General features: G+C 37.5%; 1 protein-coding gene across 6 annotated transcripts in view; it reads right to left on the minus strand.

Annotated features, from left to right (window-relative positions):
* CNTNAP4 (contactin associated protein family member 4) overlaps positions 1-18,588 on the minus strand; it is a gene marked incomplete at both ends in the record, with an annotated part of 261,875 nt that overhangs the window by 168,275 nt on the left and 75,012 nt on the right. For 5 of the 6 annotated variants that reach the window (XM_082862479.1, XM_082862481.1, XM_082862482.1 and 2 more), the window contains one exon: positions 17,122-17,315. In XM_082862479.1, coding sequence (XP_082718605.1) covers positions 17,122-17,315 — 194 coding nt within the window. The remainder of the gene's footprint in view (positions 1-17,121; positions 17,316-18,588) is intronic. The other variant, XM_082862478.1, reaches the window with a different exon arrangement.

Consider the following 18,588-nt stretch of genomic DNA (forward strand, 5'->3'; position numbering starts at 1 on the left):
TACCATGGTTCCCTTCCAAAAAACCACTGCATTCGGTCAGGCATTTACTTTCACCTCATAGATGAATTGCTGATAACCTCAGATCTATTGCTAATTTTGCATGACTTTTTTTTAATCACATGGTACTTTTATTTATTTTTTAAAGTCTTAGATACTTAATCTTTTGCAGTTAAGCAGGTATTTCATTTTTGCCTCTAGGGAAAGACACAAAATTCCAAAGCTGCCGCTGAAGATTTCAGCCCTTCTAGCCCTTATGTAGTTGTGTGCTGAGTACTAAAATGCTGACTACTGAACTCTTTAGAATGGCGCCATTGTCAGCAGATCGAAAATCTATACTATTCTTCACCTGATTCTTTGCCAAGTTCATAAAGGTGTTTATATTTTTTAAAAAACCTTTGGCATGAGTTTTTAATTTTTTTTTTTTTGCATTTAATTCTGCAAAGGTCCCTTCCTCCCTCCCTCCCTCTCTTCCTCTCTCTTCCTTCCTCCCTCACACAAATTCTTTAAGGCGTGTATTATTCCTATGCCCAATTTGCAGACGAGGTAAAAGCAACTTGTCCAAAATCACACAGCTTGAAAGAGATGGTGCCTGTATCTGAAGGCATGCAATCTGGTAACAGAGATGACTTTTTCAACTGCCCTCCATAGCCTGCCATCTCTTCCTTCTTTTGCATGCTATAGCTCTGGTACTTTGAACTGGACCTGATTTGACATCCCGACTATTGAAGTCACTCTGGGATCAGACTAGAAAAATAGAACCATGGTTTCCAGAAAGCCAACCTAAGCATGGGTACAGAAATTGAGACAGTGTGCTGATGGCGTTTGCTACTGTTGCCCCAGATTATCAGATCCAGTCATATTTATTCTGTTTCCAATCCAGAGCCTGGGGATGGTGAGTTTCAGTGGAGGAGAGGAGAGGAGAGATGATTCACAGGGACTTTCCAGGGAGTAAAGGCAGGAGACAGCCATATTCTATGGTGTGGTCCAATGTGAAAAGTTGTATAGATGCCCATGTCACAGAGGACTCCAGTACAAAAAGCCCTATGCAATGTTCTAAGCAGACTGTAAATAGAAGTAAACAGAAGGAATATATTTCACGAATATATAGACCTGTTGTAATCACACAAAATGTAGTTCCTTGTGAAAACATCTTTTAAAAAATTGTGCTATAGTCAAGTGTATACAGCTCAGACGAATTAAACGCTCAAAGGCTAAGAATTTAAAAGTACAAACCAAAAATGTGAGAGGAGCCCATATGGAAATTCAATGTTTGTGTGGCCATGTATCCAAAGAGTTTGATTTTATGGGAAAAAAAAAAAAAAGAGAGAGAGAGAGATTGAACAGACAAATTTCTTTCTAATTTAGAGCCGTTTTTGTATTTACTTGTCATCTTTGACATGCAAATTTTTTAAGAAAGCATAAATATCACTGTGAGCTTAATTAATTCATGTATTTATTCTAATCTAAGGATCAAAAATCTATTTCCAAAGTGACATACTGAAAAAAGCTTTTTTCACCTTTAAATTTCAGAGTGCAAAACTGGAACTGCCATTACGATAATAGCTTTGTAGCTCTTGGGACAATTTTCTGCAACTTTTCCACAAACTTGCTAAAATAAATACAAGGTTTTTTTCCTGAAACTTATATTCCCCGCTCACCCCCAGCTCATGATGACTCTGACATATTGTAATAAAGCCATTGCTCCCTGAGGATCTCTCTTTTCACTGCTCCAGCAATTTTTCTCTTCTCTCTCTCTCATTGAAAAAGAACCCTATTACTGAGCACTTAAAACGTTCAAGGCTCCAAAAGGAAGACAACCTTTCAGTAGGAGAGATTAATAATAACAATAAGAAGCACAGAAGGGAATATAGGGGTTCAAAGCTAGATAAAATTTTTATTTGCAGGATACCAATCAAATATGATTTCTTTTGAACTGCATGTCTCTGATTTACAGACACAGCTCTGCAGAAAATTTCCTAGTATTTGTGCTTCCTGTTTTCCTCCTTTTATCCTCACGGCTACTTCTGGACAAATGCCCTAACCCTTTTCTAAAGCACGGCTCTTCTAAATCAAGGATTATTCTTTATGAACATTTCTGAAAGGAGTAAGATATAGATAACAATACAAAGAGAAAGTCTTAGACAATACCAACTCAGAGGCAGGACTCCTAAAGGCAATTGGGAATATGGATGGAAAAAACCAAACGGTTCAAGTCCTGGTTCTTATGGCTAGGAGTTCTTCTTTTACATACTTATACGAAATATCAGATGGATACCCTCATCTCAGTACACACACAGACCTCTGTATTGTAAACTGGTAGACACATCACCAGTTTACTGTATTTTGGATTTGAAATAAGTAATCACAAAAGTGTTTCCTTTTACTATTACGTTTTAATTAACATCTATTCTAAACCACATTAGCAAAAAAGTATGGTGGTCCTATCTCCAGTCATGTTTACTATCTCCTTGGAATATCTCCTACCTCCTAGGAATTCAGTACACATAGCATGCATTTTAGCCGGTAGCACTTGGGTATTTCTGTCAAGCATAAAATTTGGAACAAAGGAAAACATGTAAGTATAGTGAAGGAGAATGAAAAATATATGAATGAGTTTGAAATTCAGTTGATGAAGGTTATACAAACCATGCAAAGTACTCCAGAAGCGCTTCTTGGAAATAACACTATGGAGGACGTCATTGGAAGTAAGACTCTAGAGATGAGTTGGTGACTACTGGAGAAGTGATGGGGCAGGCTGGACTACAAAGTAAGTGACTGAAAGGCCCTAAGTTGGAAGGGATGAAGCATGCCTCAGATAAACGAAGAGCATGACCCAGAAGAGAGGTGTGAAAATACAAGAAACCTTGGTGAATGTCCCAAGAGCGGCAATTAAGTGTCTGAAATTGGAGCTGTGGGACATGAGGAAGCAGCCAGTGAAATGTGCCAGATCTGGAGTTGGGTGGGGCCATCAGGTCTGCCAGCCAGGCAGAAACATTTCAGTAAGACAGCAGCGTGCTGTTTTCGTACAGCAAATGCGTGTAACAGCCCCATCCCAGAGGCAAAAACAAATGTGTATTAATCCAGACACACTCTTGTACCTGGTCCTTTGCAGTGAGCCCTGGACTCATCTGCAAAATGCCTGATGAGAAATAGAGCAATGCTACCTTTCCCACATAAAAAGCAAAACTATGCCCTGAACTACAATACATATTTTGATAAACAACAAAGGACTGATTCATAATTTATTATTTTTGTTCTCCTGCCTTAGAGTAGATGATGTGTAAAATATGACACTAAACCAATGATTTAATCTACACCATGAATTCCTTTCCTTCAGTATATTTTGAAATACTGTTCTTTCCTAGCTTTGTATATTCATTGATATTGGGAGGAAAAAGAGCTAAATGTAAAAACTTTATAAATCTGGCTCTAGTTAACATGAACTTAGGTGGGAACTTACTATCTTAAATCTCAATTCCTTCAGTATCAAGGTATTATTGATGGACTTTATGGGTTGATGGAGAAGCATGCAGTTTTACTACTGAAAGGAATGAGTGATCACTCAGTAAGTATCAATACCTCAGTCTGTAAAAAGTTCGTAGAGGTGAGTTGTCCTTAGGAATATACCTTCTTAGGGCTGTGCTGGTCGTGTGCTTGTTTCACTTAGAACCATGAATCACTGTCTTCCTGCTCTGTTCTGAGACACAGGGGGCGCTGAGTGACAGAGGCTGAGAGTCCCAGGCCCCTGTGTTAGCAAGCTTCCTGCTGGGCACCAGAGAGAGCCTGACAGGTGAGGGGAAGGGAGGAGCCCTTTAGTGTGTTCCTTCAACACACTAAAACATTCATTACCTTCATTACCATTCATTACCTTCTAAAGAGTCTGTATCTATTTATTCTCCCATCAAGAGAGTATGGGAGTGTCTCTTTCCCCATGCCTCAGGGCAATGTTTCTCATGCTTTTAATCAGTTGGGTTCTCCTTCCAAATGTTGATTTCACACACATGATACTTGAACATATAGCATAGAGGATACTTAAACCAGATTACTGGGGGTCAAAATCTTGCCCCATCCAGGTGTGTGGCCTTGGGAAAATAATCTCATCATCCCTTAGTTTTCTTATACACGCTCTAGGCGTTATCATAGTACCTAAGTCACTGGATTGTGAAAATTAATTGATATATATATATTAGTATAAATCAATATATAGTGCATGTAGAATAGTGGAATAGTGCCTGGCATATACTAAGTATTTAATAAGTATTCATTCTTCTTGTTTTTAAAATGCTTCTTTTAAAAATTCACTTTTAGTTTATTCTTGTGTTGAACAGTAGTATCCATAATATACCATGGACTTGATGTAACAATTTAAAAAATTTTAAGAAAAGTCATTACAGTAAATGCATAACTATTACAATTAAAGAAGATATTATTTTGTTATATACCACAATTTGGAAAATAATGTCTTAAATAACACTGTAGTTCCAAAATTCCCATTTCTTTCACTCTTTTAAGAAGTGTTGCACTTCTTCAATATTAAATTAGGTTGAAGACACTTTTACATACTTATATATCATGTTTTCCTTTCTATGAGCTACCTGTTTGTATTCTGCCTACTTTTTAAAAAAATAAAGCCTTGTTTTTTTTTTAAATTAGTTAATTTATTTATTTATCTATTTTTGGCTGTGTTGGGTCTTCATTGCTGCACGCAGGCTTCCCCTAGTTGCGGCGAGCGGGTACTACTCTTTGTTGCAGCACGCGGGCTTCATTGCAGTGGCTTCTCTTGTTGCGGAGCATGGACTCTAGGCACGCAGGCTTCGGTAGTTGTGGCACACAGACTCAGTAGTTGTGGCTCATGGGCTCTAGAGCGCAGGCTCAGTAGTTGCAGCGCACGGGCTTAGGTACTCCGCGGCATGTGGGATCTTCCCGGACCAGGGCTTAAACCCATGTCCCCTGCATTGGCAGGCAGATTCTTAACCACTGCACCACCAGGGAAGTCCCCTAAAGCTTTGCTTTTTGTTACTAATTTTAAAGAATGTTTTGTACCTGTGCTAATAGAATTTTTCAGTGATGATTGATATGTTTGCTATTTGCACTAATATAGTAACCACTGGCTTAATATAGCTACTGAGCACTTAAAATGTGGCTAGTATGACTGAAAAACTTTACTTTCAATTTATTTCATTTTAATTAATTTAAATTTAAATAGCCCTATATAGCTAGTGGCTACCATACTGGACAGCATAGCCTTAAATATTAAGGAAATTGGATCTTTCCCATTAGAAGGACAGAGTTAACATCTGGCTTATAGCTTGTTTTTTTTTAATTTTTTTTTTATTGAAGTATAGTTGATTTACAATGTGACCCAGTCTCTGCTGTACAGCAAAGTGACTCAGTTATACACATACATTCTTTTTCTCATATTCTTTTCCATTATGGTTTATCACAGGATACTGAATATAGTTCCCTGTGCTATACAGTAGGACCTTGTTGTTTACCCATCCTATATATAATAGTTTATATTTGCTAATCCCACACTCCCAGTCCTTCCTTCCCCAACCCCAGCTTTTTTTTTTAACCTAGCCTTGATCTTTAGTCAAATCCTTCTTGCAACACATACTCAAGAAATGTATAGGAGTACACTGGATCTAAGATGAATCAGCATCCTGCTGATTATGTTTTGTATTAAACTAAGAGTATGTACTTGATTGTCCAGTTTGCTTACTGAGTAATCTGATGGTTCCCATACTTTGCAGCAAACTGGAAAAACAGGATACTGCTTTTTAAATCCCAATACCTGGGTTCCCACCCCCATATATTATTTAATTGGCATGAATGCTGCCTGGGCATCAGAATTCAAATGGGCAGTAAAATTTGGGAACCACAGGCATAACTTGTAATCAGTGAGTAACCTAGGAATGATGAGATGCAGGTGCACCAGAGAATGGGGCGGACACACATCTCTGAGGAGTTACATCATTAGCAAGGTATAAGAGCTGAAGTGCCCCTGGAGCTGATGGCTGTCCTGGTCTGTGGTAGTGACACCCACTCAGTCTCCTCCATTGTGACCATGTTTATCCCAGTTCAAGTTGTTGGGATACTTAGAACCTGTTCAGCATAATGAGCACCCATTATGCTGTTGCTTGTCCTTGATCCTTTTTGAAGCCTAAGTATACTTGTAGGTGAATGAAGTCTATTCAATCATAGGCAGTCTGAATATCAATCTTAACCCAAGACCACTGCTGCTAATAATCAAAGTGGGCATTGCCATCATTTAGGCTAGAAATATTTTCCAAAAATTTATACTTTTTCTTTTAATGTTGTTTATACTCTTTTTTTTTCATGAAGCTTTGAAAATATTATCCAATTTTTCACCTTTTCCCCTGTGGCATCTGGGTTTGGCTCTCTTGCTTAGAAAGACACACGCTTCCAATATTATATGTGTATCTATACACTGTCCTGAGAGTTCTTTTAATACTTTTGTTTGTGTGTCTGTATTGTTTTTAAATATTCAAGTATAATCAAGTATCTATTTTGATATAAAAATGTTATTATTTATTTTTCTAGAAGCTATAGCTTACCAAGTTCCATATTGACTAATTTACATTCCCTCACATATTTTCATTGCTCTATCACAGGAAAATCCCTAAATGTATTTGGATTTGCTAATGGATGTTCTATTTTGTTCTTCCACTATGTTTTAATGTGCAAGTATAAACATGTTTTAATTAACACAGATTTGTAAAATTTTCCTAATATGTAGATTCTCCTTACTACTGTTATTTTTGCTAACAGCTATTTTCTCATATTCACTATTTATATATGAAATTCAGAATGATTTCACTTTTCTTTTTTTTTTTTTGCATTACACGGGCCTCTCACTGTTGTGGCCTCTCCCGTTGCGGAGCACAGGCTCCAGACCCGCAGTTTCAGCGGCCATGGCTCATGGGCCCAGCCGCTCTGCGGCATGTGGGATCTTCCCGGACCGGGGCACAAACCTGTGTCCCCTACATCGGCAGGCGGACTCTCAACCACTGCACCACCAGGGAAGCCCCTGATTTCACTTTTTTGAGTTATTTTAGGTAGAATGAATAGCTTCATAATATTGTTTTCTATTTCAAATAGATATGTCCTCACATTTATTCATCTTCTTTTATATCCTTTAGTAATATTCTAAATATTATTTTCATATATCTCTTATAATTCCTTTAAGCTTTTTCCTTGATATTTATTAATTTTTGGCTCTATTATAAGTGGACTATGTATTTCTTTTATATTGTCTACCTAGTTATTTATATGTAGGAAGATAAATTACTGGTTTTAAAAATTAATATATTGTTAGGCACATAATTTATTTAATTATCTTTTTAAAAATAGTAAGATGATTCACTTAGATTTTTAAGGAATTATTGTATCAATGCCAAATCACACCTCCTTTCTAGCTTTATATATTTTTCTAGCCTCTGATCTGACTGAATTATGTTTGATAAGTTTGAAAATTAAAAATGTAAAACAGGAAAGAGACACTCATGCATCAGTCTTTTAGAAGACCTAACTGATTGAGTCTTGAAGAGCAATAAAGAAACATTTCAAGATTAATTGATATTTATAGGATATTCCAGCCAAAAATAACAGAATTCACTTTCTTCTCAAGTGCACATGGAACATTCTCCAGCATAGATCATATCCTGGGTCACAAATCAAGCCTTGGTAAATTGAAGAAAATTGAAATCGTATCAAGTATCTTTTCTGACCACAATGCTATGAGACTAGATATCAATTACAGGAAAAAATAAAAACACATGGAGGCTAAACAGTACAGGTAAAAAGTACAAACACATGGAGGCTAAACAATATACTACTAAATAACCAAGAGATCACTGAAGAAATCAAAGAGGAAATCAAAACATACCTAGAAACAAATGACAGTGAACACATGACAACCCAAAACTTAAGGGATGCAGCAAAAGCAGTTTTAAGAGGGAAGTTTATAGCAATACAATCCCACCTCAAGAAACAAAAAAAATCTCAAATAAACAACATAAACTTACACCTAAAGCAATCAGAGAAAGAAGAAGAAGAACAACAACAAAAAGTTAGCAGAAGGAAAGAATCATAAAGATCAGATCAGAAAAAAATGAAAAACAAATGGAGGAAACAGTAGCTAAGATCAATAAAACTAAAAGCTGGTGCTTTGAGAAGATAAACAAAATTGATAAACCATTAGCCAGACCATCAGGAAAAAAAGGGAGAAGACTCAAATCAATAGAATTAGAAATGAAAAAGGAGAAGTAACAACTGACACTGCAGAAATAAAAGAATCATGAGAGACTACTACAAGCAACTATATGCCAATAAAATAGACAACCTGGAAGAAATGGACAAATTGTTAGAAAAGTACAACCTTCCCAGACTGAACCAGGAAGAAATAGGAAATATGAACAGACCAATCACAAGCACTGAAATTGAAACTGTAATTAAAAATCTTCCAACAAACAAAAGCCCAGGACCAGATGGCTTCACAGGTGAATTCTATCAAACATTCAGCAAAGAGTTAAAACCTATACTTCTCAAACTCTTCCAAAATACAGCAGAGGGAGGAACACTCCTAAACTCATTCTATGAGGCCACCATCACCCTGATACGAAAACCAGACAAAGATGTCACAAAAAAAGAAAACTACAGGCAAGTATCACTGATGAACATAGATGCAAAAATCCTCAACAAAATACTAGCAAACAGAATCCAACAGCACATTAAAAGGATCATACACCATGATCAAGTGGGGTTTATCCCAGAATGCAAGGATTCTTGAATATACACAGATCAATCAATGTGATACACCATATTAACAAACTGAAGGATAAAAACCAAATGATCATCTCAATAGATGCAAAAAAGCTTTTGACAAAATTCAGCACCCATTTATGATAAAAACTCTTCAGAAAGTGGGCATAGAGGGAACCTAACTCAACATAATAAAGGGTGTATATGACAAACCCACAGCCAACATCATTCTCAATGGTGAAAAATTGAAACCATTTCCTCTAAGATCAGGAACAAGATAAGGGTGCCCACTCTCACCACTATTATTCAACACAGTTTTGGAAGTTTTAGCCATGGCAGTCAGAGAAGAAAAAGAAATAAAAGGAATCCAAATCAGCAAAGAAGTAAAACTGTCACTGTTTGCAGATGACATGACATTATACATAGAGAATCTTAAAGATGCCACCAGAAAACTACTAGAGCTCATCAATGAATTTGGTAAAGTAGCAGGATACAAAATTAATGCAGAGAAATCTCTTGCATTCCTGTATACTAACAATGAAAAATCTGAAAGTGAAATTAAGGAAACACTCCCATTAATCATTGCAACAAAAATAAAATACCTAGGAATAAACCTACCTAAGGAGACAAAAGACCTGTATGCAAAAAACTATAAGGCGCTGATGAAAGAAATTAAAGATGATACAAACAGATGGAGAGATATAACACGTTCTTGGGTTGGAAGAATCAACATTGTGAAAATGACTACACTACACAAAGCAATCTACAGATTCAATGCAATCCTTATCAAACTACCAATGGCATTCTTCACAGAACTAGAACAAAAAAATTCACAATTTGTATGGAAGCACAAGAGACCCCGAATAGTCAAAGCAATCTTGAGATAGAAAAACAGAGCTGGAGGAATCAGGCTCCCTGACTTCAGACCATACTACAAAGCTACAGTAATCAAGACATTATGGTACTGGCACAAAAACAGAAATATAGATCAATGGAACAGGATAGAAAGCCCAGAGATAAACCCACACACATATGGTCCCCTTATCTTTGACAAAGGAGGCAAGAATATACAATGGAGAAAAGACAGTCTCTTCAATAAGTGGTGCTGGGAAAACTGGACAGCTACATGTAAAAGAATGAAATTAGAACACTCCCTAACACCATACACAAAAATAAACTCAAAATGGATTAAAGACCTAAATGTAAGGCCAGACACTATTAAAGTCTTAGAGGAAAACATAGGAAGAACAGTCTGACATAAATCACAGCAAGATCCTTTTTTGACCCACCTTCTAGAGTAATGGAAAGAAAAAGAAAAATAAACAAATCGGACCTAATGAAACTTAAAAGCTTTTGCACAGCAAAGGAAAACATAAACAAGATGAAAAGACAACCCTCAGAATGGGAGAAAATATCTGCAAATGAAGCAACTGACAAAGGATTAATCTCCAAAATTTATAAGCAGCTCATGCAGCTCAATATCAAAAAAACAAACAACCCAATCCAAAAATGGGCAGAAAACCTAAATAGACATTTCTCCAAAGAAGATAAGCAGATTGCCAACAAACACATGAAAGGACGCTTAAAATCACTAATCATTAGAGAAATGCAAATCAAACCACAATAAGGTATCACCTCACACCTGTCAGAATGGCCATCATCAAAAAATCTACAAACAATAAATGCTGGAGAGGCTGTGGAGAAAAGGGAACCCTCTTGCACTGTTGGTAGGAATGTAAATTGATACTGCCACTATGGAGAACAGTATGGAGGTTCCCTAAAAAACGAAAAATGGTATCACCATATGACCCAGCAATCCCACTACTGGGCATATATCCTAAGAAAACCATAATTCAGAAAGAGTCATGTACCACAATGTTCACTGCAGCACTATTTACAATGGCCAGGACATGGAACAACCTAAGTGTCCACCGACAGATGAATGGATAAAGAAGATGTGGCACATATATACAATGGCATATCACTCAGCCATTAAAAGAAACGAAACTGAGTTATTTGTAGTGAGGTGGATGGACATAGAGTCTGTCATACAGAGTGAAGTCAGAAAGAGAAAAACAAATACAGTATGCTAACACATATATATGGTTCTAAAAGAAAAATGGTTCTGCTGACCTTGCAGCAGGACAGGAATAAAGATACAGATGTAGAGAATGGACTTGAGGACACAGGGATGGGGAAGGGTAAGCTGGGATGAAGTGAGAGAGTGGCATGGACATATATACACTACCACATGTAAAATAGCTAGCTAGTGGGAAGCAGCCGCATAGCACAGGGAGATCAGCTCGGTGCTTTATGACCACCTAGAAGGGTGGGATAGGGAGGGTGGGATGCAGGCTCAAGAGGGAGGGGATATGGGGATATATGTATGCATACAGTTGATTCACTTTGCTATACAGCAGAAACACAACACTGTAAGGCAATTATACTCCAATAAAGATGTAAAAACGAAAAAAAAGAAACATTTCAAAAGGACAAAATTGCTTCCCAGAGAGAGGATCTCCATATATATGGAGTGGGGAATGAGAAAAGTTAGAAGCAGACATCTACAACACTGCATCACAACAAGAAAGGAGAAAAGAGGGTGATGTTTGGTCACTGAACTGTCACACGGTAGAATGTGAGATACAAGTTGTGAAGTGTTTTTCAAACATGCCATCCTCTGGTTGATGACTTGAGAATCATCTGGATGTGACTGTGCACTCTGAAGAGGGCACCAAATCAAATCTCCTGCTAACTCTAATCACTCTCTTCAAATTACTTTTATTTTGCTGGCCTAGGGACAGATCAATTGCAAGAATGTGAAGCAACATTACCATTTATCTTATATCACTGTATATATGTTTCCACAACTCATAGGAGTTCATATACATTTTTGTATATTACATATTGATGTAAAATTCCAGTATACATGTGCCCAAGAAGTTTATGAGAAGGGACTGACATAACATGTTACAGAATGAGCACAGATGCGACGAGGTGAAATAAACCACGCTGCTTGATAGAGAAGGCGCCTAGCAAACCGTTCTGATTCATGATTGATGTCACATTAAAAACCTCAATGCAGCCACCTTTAACCATGCACTCCTAGGTTCATCATTTTCAAAAGGGTGGAGAACTTACAGTTAAATAGAAATGTAAACAGGAGATTCCCTGTGGATAAAGGCTAATAAAATAGACTTCCAATAAAAACATCTTTTTGGCACTCAAGTAGAGGCAGTGTTGAAAGGCTGAAGCAGCTTAAGGCACCCTCCAGGCATCTGCCCAAGTACTGAGCCAAGAACTGCAAAGTATTATGCTTGATGACTTGACATGTTGACATACACAGCATCAGCACTGTTACAGTTTATATCAACACACATGACTTTTGAAGGCTTAGAATACTAGAATAGCATAGGGAAAGGTCTAGGAAGGTGCACCTCACAAGGCGAGGAGTCCACCAGTCTTACCACACACCTCCCACTTGTATTTCTGCCTCCCTGGGTTTCCTGTTAAATGCCCTCAGTCACCTATTTATTTGACTGGAGATAAATACATGTTAAAATATTTGCAGGTGGTGCTTCTGCCCTGTTTGGCTTATGGAGTTGACAACTCAATCATTCACAGTGATAATAATGCTGTGAATATTTTGTGACAGGTGATGCTTATGTCTAATTGACTATAGTTATCATAGGGGCTCCGTGTCTTTCACCAGCCAAACCCAGAACCATGACACTCAACACTTCTAATTAAAAAATAGTTACACTAACTTTAGAAATATACTAATATGAAAGTATGGGTTTTTTGTTTGAAAAATCAGATACAATGGAAATCCAGAGGGAGGATATATGTATATGTATAGCTGATTCACTTTGTTATACAGCAGAAACTAACACACCATTGTAAACCAAGTATACTCCAATAAAGATGTTAAAAAAAATAGCACCTGACACATTAAAAAAAAGTAAACTATCGTGCATAACAATCATATTTACTTAAATAATTCATAAAATTAGTACCATCCCATTCCTTGCCCTTATAGTCTGCAGTGTAAAAGAAGCTTGAGCATATATCAGAGAGAATTTGCATAGTTCGGCTGTAAAGTTCCTGCACATGTTGATTTGCTTAAAATAATTTCTAAGATGTTCGTTTCATGAAGTTTCAGCAATTGTTCTTAGATGAGTAAAATTATACCTTACATTTCCTTTTCCAATCATTTACAGTAAACTGGCTGAAAAGTCTTTTGATCATGGATGTTGAGAGAATTTATTTTGTCTTCATTTTGAGAGGAACAATTTCAGTAGCTTGCGTTTCTAAGTTTTTGTAAAATATTTATATGCTATCTAGTAGAGTACTTTGTATAAATTACATTTGTGAGCACTGGACTATAAATTTTATTCCAAAGAATAATTTTTTAAAATATCGTATATCTCTCAAGTTTACAGTTCTATTAAATATATGCACGACCACATAGATAACAAAACATTTTGCCTTTCTTTTTAAAGATTATTTTTAAAAAGCAGCAGGGCATTTGATTAATTCTTTCAGGTATATAGAAATCACTGTTCTCTCTAGTGGTTGAAGAGGAATAAATAAAGGAAGAATGAGGAATCCTCACGGCAGCATTTCCATCCATATTGATGGGTTTTATTTTATTTGTCTCTAAACTTGTAACAACTGCCTTTTCTTCCTGTTTCCATCACATACTCGTATAATGCCTTAGCTGTTTCCTAACTCTCTTTCACAGATTTATTTGTATCATCTGGAGCAGACTGTGACGCTCTGAAAGAAAACTGGCAAGTTTTATATAATCTGGATACATCCCATAATATCTAGAAAAACTGGGCAAAAAAAAATAAAGTTAGGAAACACATTTGTAAAATGTGACAAAGGGTTAAATTCTTTACTATGAACATCAATTAAAAATTGTTCTTCGGCTAAAAATAAAAACCAAAAAACAAATTAAAGTGATCTGTGTTATACCAGGTGAAAATGTCAAGAGCCAGGGCACAATTCGCTGTGTTTCACTTTTCCTGCGTTGGCAATTACAGATTCACAGAGAGGGAGCTTCCTTCAGAGTGGGACCTGAGTAACTGTGGGGTAGAAATAGAACTATTAGCCTATCTGGGATGAACAGGTAGCATGAGAGAGAGAGAGAGAGACAGAGAGACAGAGAGAGACAGAGAGAGAGAGAGAGAGAGAGAGAGGGAGGGAGGGAGGGAGAGAGAGAGAGAGGGAGAGAGAGAGAGAGAGAGAAAGGGAGAGAGGGAGAGAGGGAGAGAGGGAGAGAGGGAGAGAGGGAGAGAGGGAGAGAGGGAGAGAGGGAGAGAGAGGGGAGAGAGAGAGAGAGAGAGAGAGAGAGAGAGAGAGAGAGAGAGAGAGAGGTGTGTGTGTGTGTGTGTGTGTGTGTGTGTGTGTGTGTGTCTACATTTATCAACAAAGTCTGAAGATTTGAGGCTGTTTTACCTACACCATAACCTTACCCGTTTTATGTGTGGCCATGGCACCAGCTGCACCAAGTCTCAATTCTGATCTTGACACTCATCTACTTTCTTTACCATATTCAAAATTATAGTCCAGTCCTTACCAAACTTGATAGTCCATTCCGACCACAGTCTCACTGGTTACTACATGGGAAACCATATCTCTGGATAATGCCAATGTCCATTCTTTTGTTCACACTTTTCCAGCTTCATGGAATTGCTTCCTTAATCCTTCCATAATCTAAGTTTTAATGCTTTTTTCAAGACCCATGTAAGCCCTGCTTTTTTTGACAAATTCATTCTACAGTGATCTCCATATTCTGTCAATTTCCAAAGCCCTAGGAGTCTGTACCACACATTTGCACGCTCCTCTGACTCATTCTTTGGTTTGTTCTGATGTTTTTTATCTTTTCAACAACATTAACCCTTTTTTTATTAGCATCTTTATTGGAGTATAATTGCTTTACAATGGTGTGTTAGTTTCTGCTTTATAACAAAGTGAATCAGCTATACATATACATATATCCCCATATCTCCTCCCTCTTGCGTCTTCCTCCCTCCCACCCTCCCTATCCCACCCCTCTAGGTGGTCACAAAGCACCGAGCTGATCTCCCTGTGCTATGCGGCTGCTTCCCACTAGCTATCTATTTTACATTTGGTAGTGTATATAAGTCCATGCCTCTCTCTCGCTTTGAGCTCTTTTAATACAGAATTTCGTACAAAGTTAGGCACTGATTAGGAGATCAATGTATTCAAATCTCTGCATTGATTGATTGATTTTTTTTCACTAATTTACTCAACAAGTGATGTGCCACACTGGGTGCTGAGTGCTGGAAATGCAAAGATGAGAAAGATAAACCTTTTCCCATGAAAAAGTTCAAAATGTATAGGGGAGAGAGAAATGTAGCCTTCTAATTCTAAAGTACATTAATCTGGTACCATATAAATGTACTAAAAGGAGGAGTTGATGGGTGGAGGAAGGGGTCGCTTTTAGTTGTGTGATCATGAAAGTACCCTACAAGAAAGTGCATTTCATTTATTGGTTCATTCACTCTTTCCCTCATTCATTCATTCATTCAACAAATATTTAGTAATTGCAGGCAACATGCCAGGTACTGTTAAGATTGGGGATACTGGGATGACAGGTTGGAAGGCAGAGCCTCTATTTCCAGGGTGCTCACACGCCAAAGGGGAAAACAATGAGTAAACCAACAAATGATAGCACAGTCTAAAAAACAATGTTACCTAGCCAGGTAATTGTGATCGATGCCGTCTGTCTTTACATTGATTGGTTTGGACTAGTTAAGGATATCATTCACGTCACTATTGCACCCTGAGCACCTCACCTTTAATAAGTAAGTGAAAAAGACAAATAGCACTATCTAGGTTTCGCTTTCCTCAAGCTTGAACCACGAAAAACAATTAATTGTCATAGTTAATATTAAAAATTTTTTTAAACATCAAAAACATACATCTTACTTAACACAGCTAAATATTAGCACGAATTAGCCGCCATTTATCTAGTTTAAAATCCAATGCTTATTTCGAAAAAAAGAGTAAAAGATAACCCAGACACCTAGTTAAGATAAATACCTCATTAAGCTTTCATTGCTATTGGTTCATAATTACTGTTTATTTTATCCCTACTTTGAATGGTTTTCATGGAACTAATTCAACCATAATATCCAATTTTTCTCGCTCTTATACAGAACTTCAACTTGTTTTGGATTTTAATGCAGGTTTTCTTAAAAATGCTTATAGAAAACTTCTTCCAGCCTGACTGTTGTTCTTGCTTGAGAACGAGCAGGGCTACATCTTCTCAATTCAATTTACATCAATAAACATGCACTGGATGACCACCAAGTACTTTAGAGATACAAAGGTGAGTAAATCACAGTCCATTTCTTCAACGACTGTATCATGTATAACGGACTTCTAGGAAGTTTCAAAAGAGAGGCCATTGACTGATCAAACAGAATTACCATTATGTGCCCAGATAGGCCTCCAAATTATCTGTGTGCCAAGAATGATGCTTCATTAAGTTACTCATTTTCTCTGGTTCCAGCAGCTCAGTCAGAGGAAAATTAAAAACCAAAAAAAACACAGTTCTTTGATTGCAGTATGTTGTCCCTGGCCCACATAAGATCCAAACCAATACTTTTCTACACTAAAAAAAGAAATCCTTTCATCACCACCAAGCAAACTTCCTTTAGCTTCCCTCTTCCATTGGGTGTTTATATACCATCAGTCAACTACAAATACCACCCACTTTATTACAAACGGCCTCCTTGTCAGTCTCCCTTACAGGAGCTGTGCCCTGTCCACAAAACACAGCATCTTACACACTTGAAAGACTAGAGAATGGTTTATATATAAATCATATATGTGTGTGTATATATAAAATACATATATAAATATTCCAAATATTATACATAAAAACCTCCATATACTAGAGAGATTAATTCATAAATCTCAGTCATCAGAAGAAATAAAAGCAATAAATTCTTTTCAACAAACTTAAAGACAATGCAAAACTACTATGTTATTGAACAAAACTTAAAATGTTTTTATATAGGTTTAGTTTCTTTCTTTAACTTCCACACTATTTAGTGCACTAATGAGATTTTTTTTTCAGTTTCTGAGGACTCTGCGAAATAAGTTTACCTTTAGTATTTTCATAAATTAAACCATAAAATGTATTAGAAAATGAATAGTAATACGTTTTCTCTTGAAAAATGTTTTCTAAGTAATTCTGAAGATTGTTTCTAAACTTAGTTTAAGAGATTCGTAAACAGCATGTAGGGATGACTCTACTTCTCTCTCTGAGAGGCTATGAATTCTGTTGAAGAAACATACCCAGATACTGTCCTCTTGTCGATACTGTTTCCAGTTCCTGCCACTGTCACTGAACATTAGGAGGTAGCTGGTCACCCAGTTGGAGCTCCCATATCCCCCTTGGGTGGCCACAGCGGTGATCTCCATTCTCTCTCCAAGGTCAATCTGCAACCACTGGTATTTGTTTGACACAAGTGGAGACCAGCCACCAGCTCCTTTTGTGAAAAGAGAAAAAGGAGAAATGAGCAAAGAATTCGTTAAAAATCTGTTAGTGAACTATCCATCCCAGTAAGACTGTTCCTCTATGGAACTTAAGAAAGTCAGGGGGCTTCCCTTGTGGCGCAGTGGTTGAGAGTCAGCCTGCCGATGCAGGGGACACGGGTTCGTGCCCCGGTCCGGGAAGATCCCACATGCCGCGGAGCAGCTGGGCCCGTGAGCCATGGCCGCTGAGCCTGCGCATCCGGAGCCTGTGCTCCGCAACTGGAGAGGCCACAACAGCGAGAGGCCCGCGTACCGCAAAAAAAAAAAAAAAAAAAAAAGTCAAATTTCCAAAATACGAAACTTTCCATAATGCTTGAAAAATATAGAGAAACAAGAATGTAATGTAAATGGATGGAGCCTATGTTAATTATGTTCATGTCTAGGCGTTTCAACCATCTGACACTGGGAGAGTTAACTGAATGACGTTAAACTCACTGAATGTTTAAACCACTTAATTTGACAGGCAGACATCCACGTCAACACTTGGAACTGGCATGTTTACTGCCCACATGCATGACTGTGTAATGATTTGGCCTTACACCCCTTTGCCCAGAACTTGATTTACCTTCACACTATGGTGGAACTAGAAGACTACCTTTGATGTCTGATCATGTTTAGACTCCTTAGAGAAAGAAGTACAGCATTAAGCCCGGGAATACAAAGATGGCCAAGGGACAGTTCCTGCCTTCACCGTGTTTACGGTCTTATGGGAGGAAAAGACGTTGAAAAGCATATTTGAAACACAACATGAAAAGTGTTAATGGTGAGGCAGGTGCAGGGAATAATAACACAGTAAATAATGGAGAGCTCTATCCAGTGATAACTGGCTTGCAACAGCGTGTGAGAGACCATTACATTTTCAGCAATTTTGCAAGATGATTGTTAAAGATAGCCATCTTTGCAATTGGCCATGGTGGGAGTATTTAAACCACGAAAATTGGCCAACTCTGCAAATCAGTACCCACTCCCACCCCAGCCAGTTTACCAACACGTCACTAGTTGTATCCTACCTGGGAAGGGGGGTGGTGGGTGAGAGGACAGTGGATAGGAGATCCATGGTAAATTGTGTTTGAGCACTCAGAAGTGAAAACAGAGGTCTGTTGTATATTCAAGGAAATATGGATAGAACAGAATTTATTGTGTTTTGTTTTATCCAAATGCACACCAGAAAATTACAGACATGATTACCTACTGTATGTCTTGTTAAGACGTTTCATTCTTCCAGTT

The sequence above is a fragment of the Leucopleurus acutus genome (assembly GCF_964270905.1).
Source record: "Leucopleurus acutus genome assembly, chromosome: 20".
In the NCBI taxonomy this organism is placed as follows: Eukaryota; Metazoa; Chordata; class Mammalia; order Artiodactyla; family Delphinidae; genus Leucopleurus; species Leucopleurus acutus.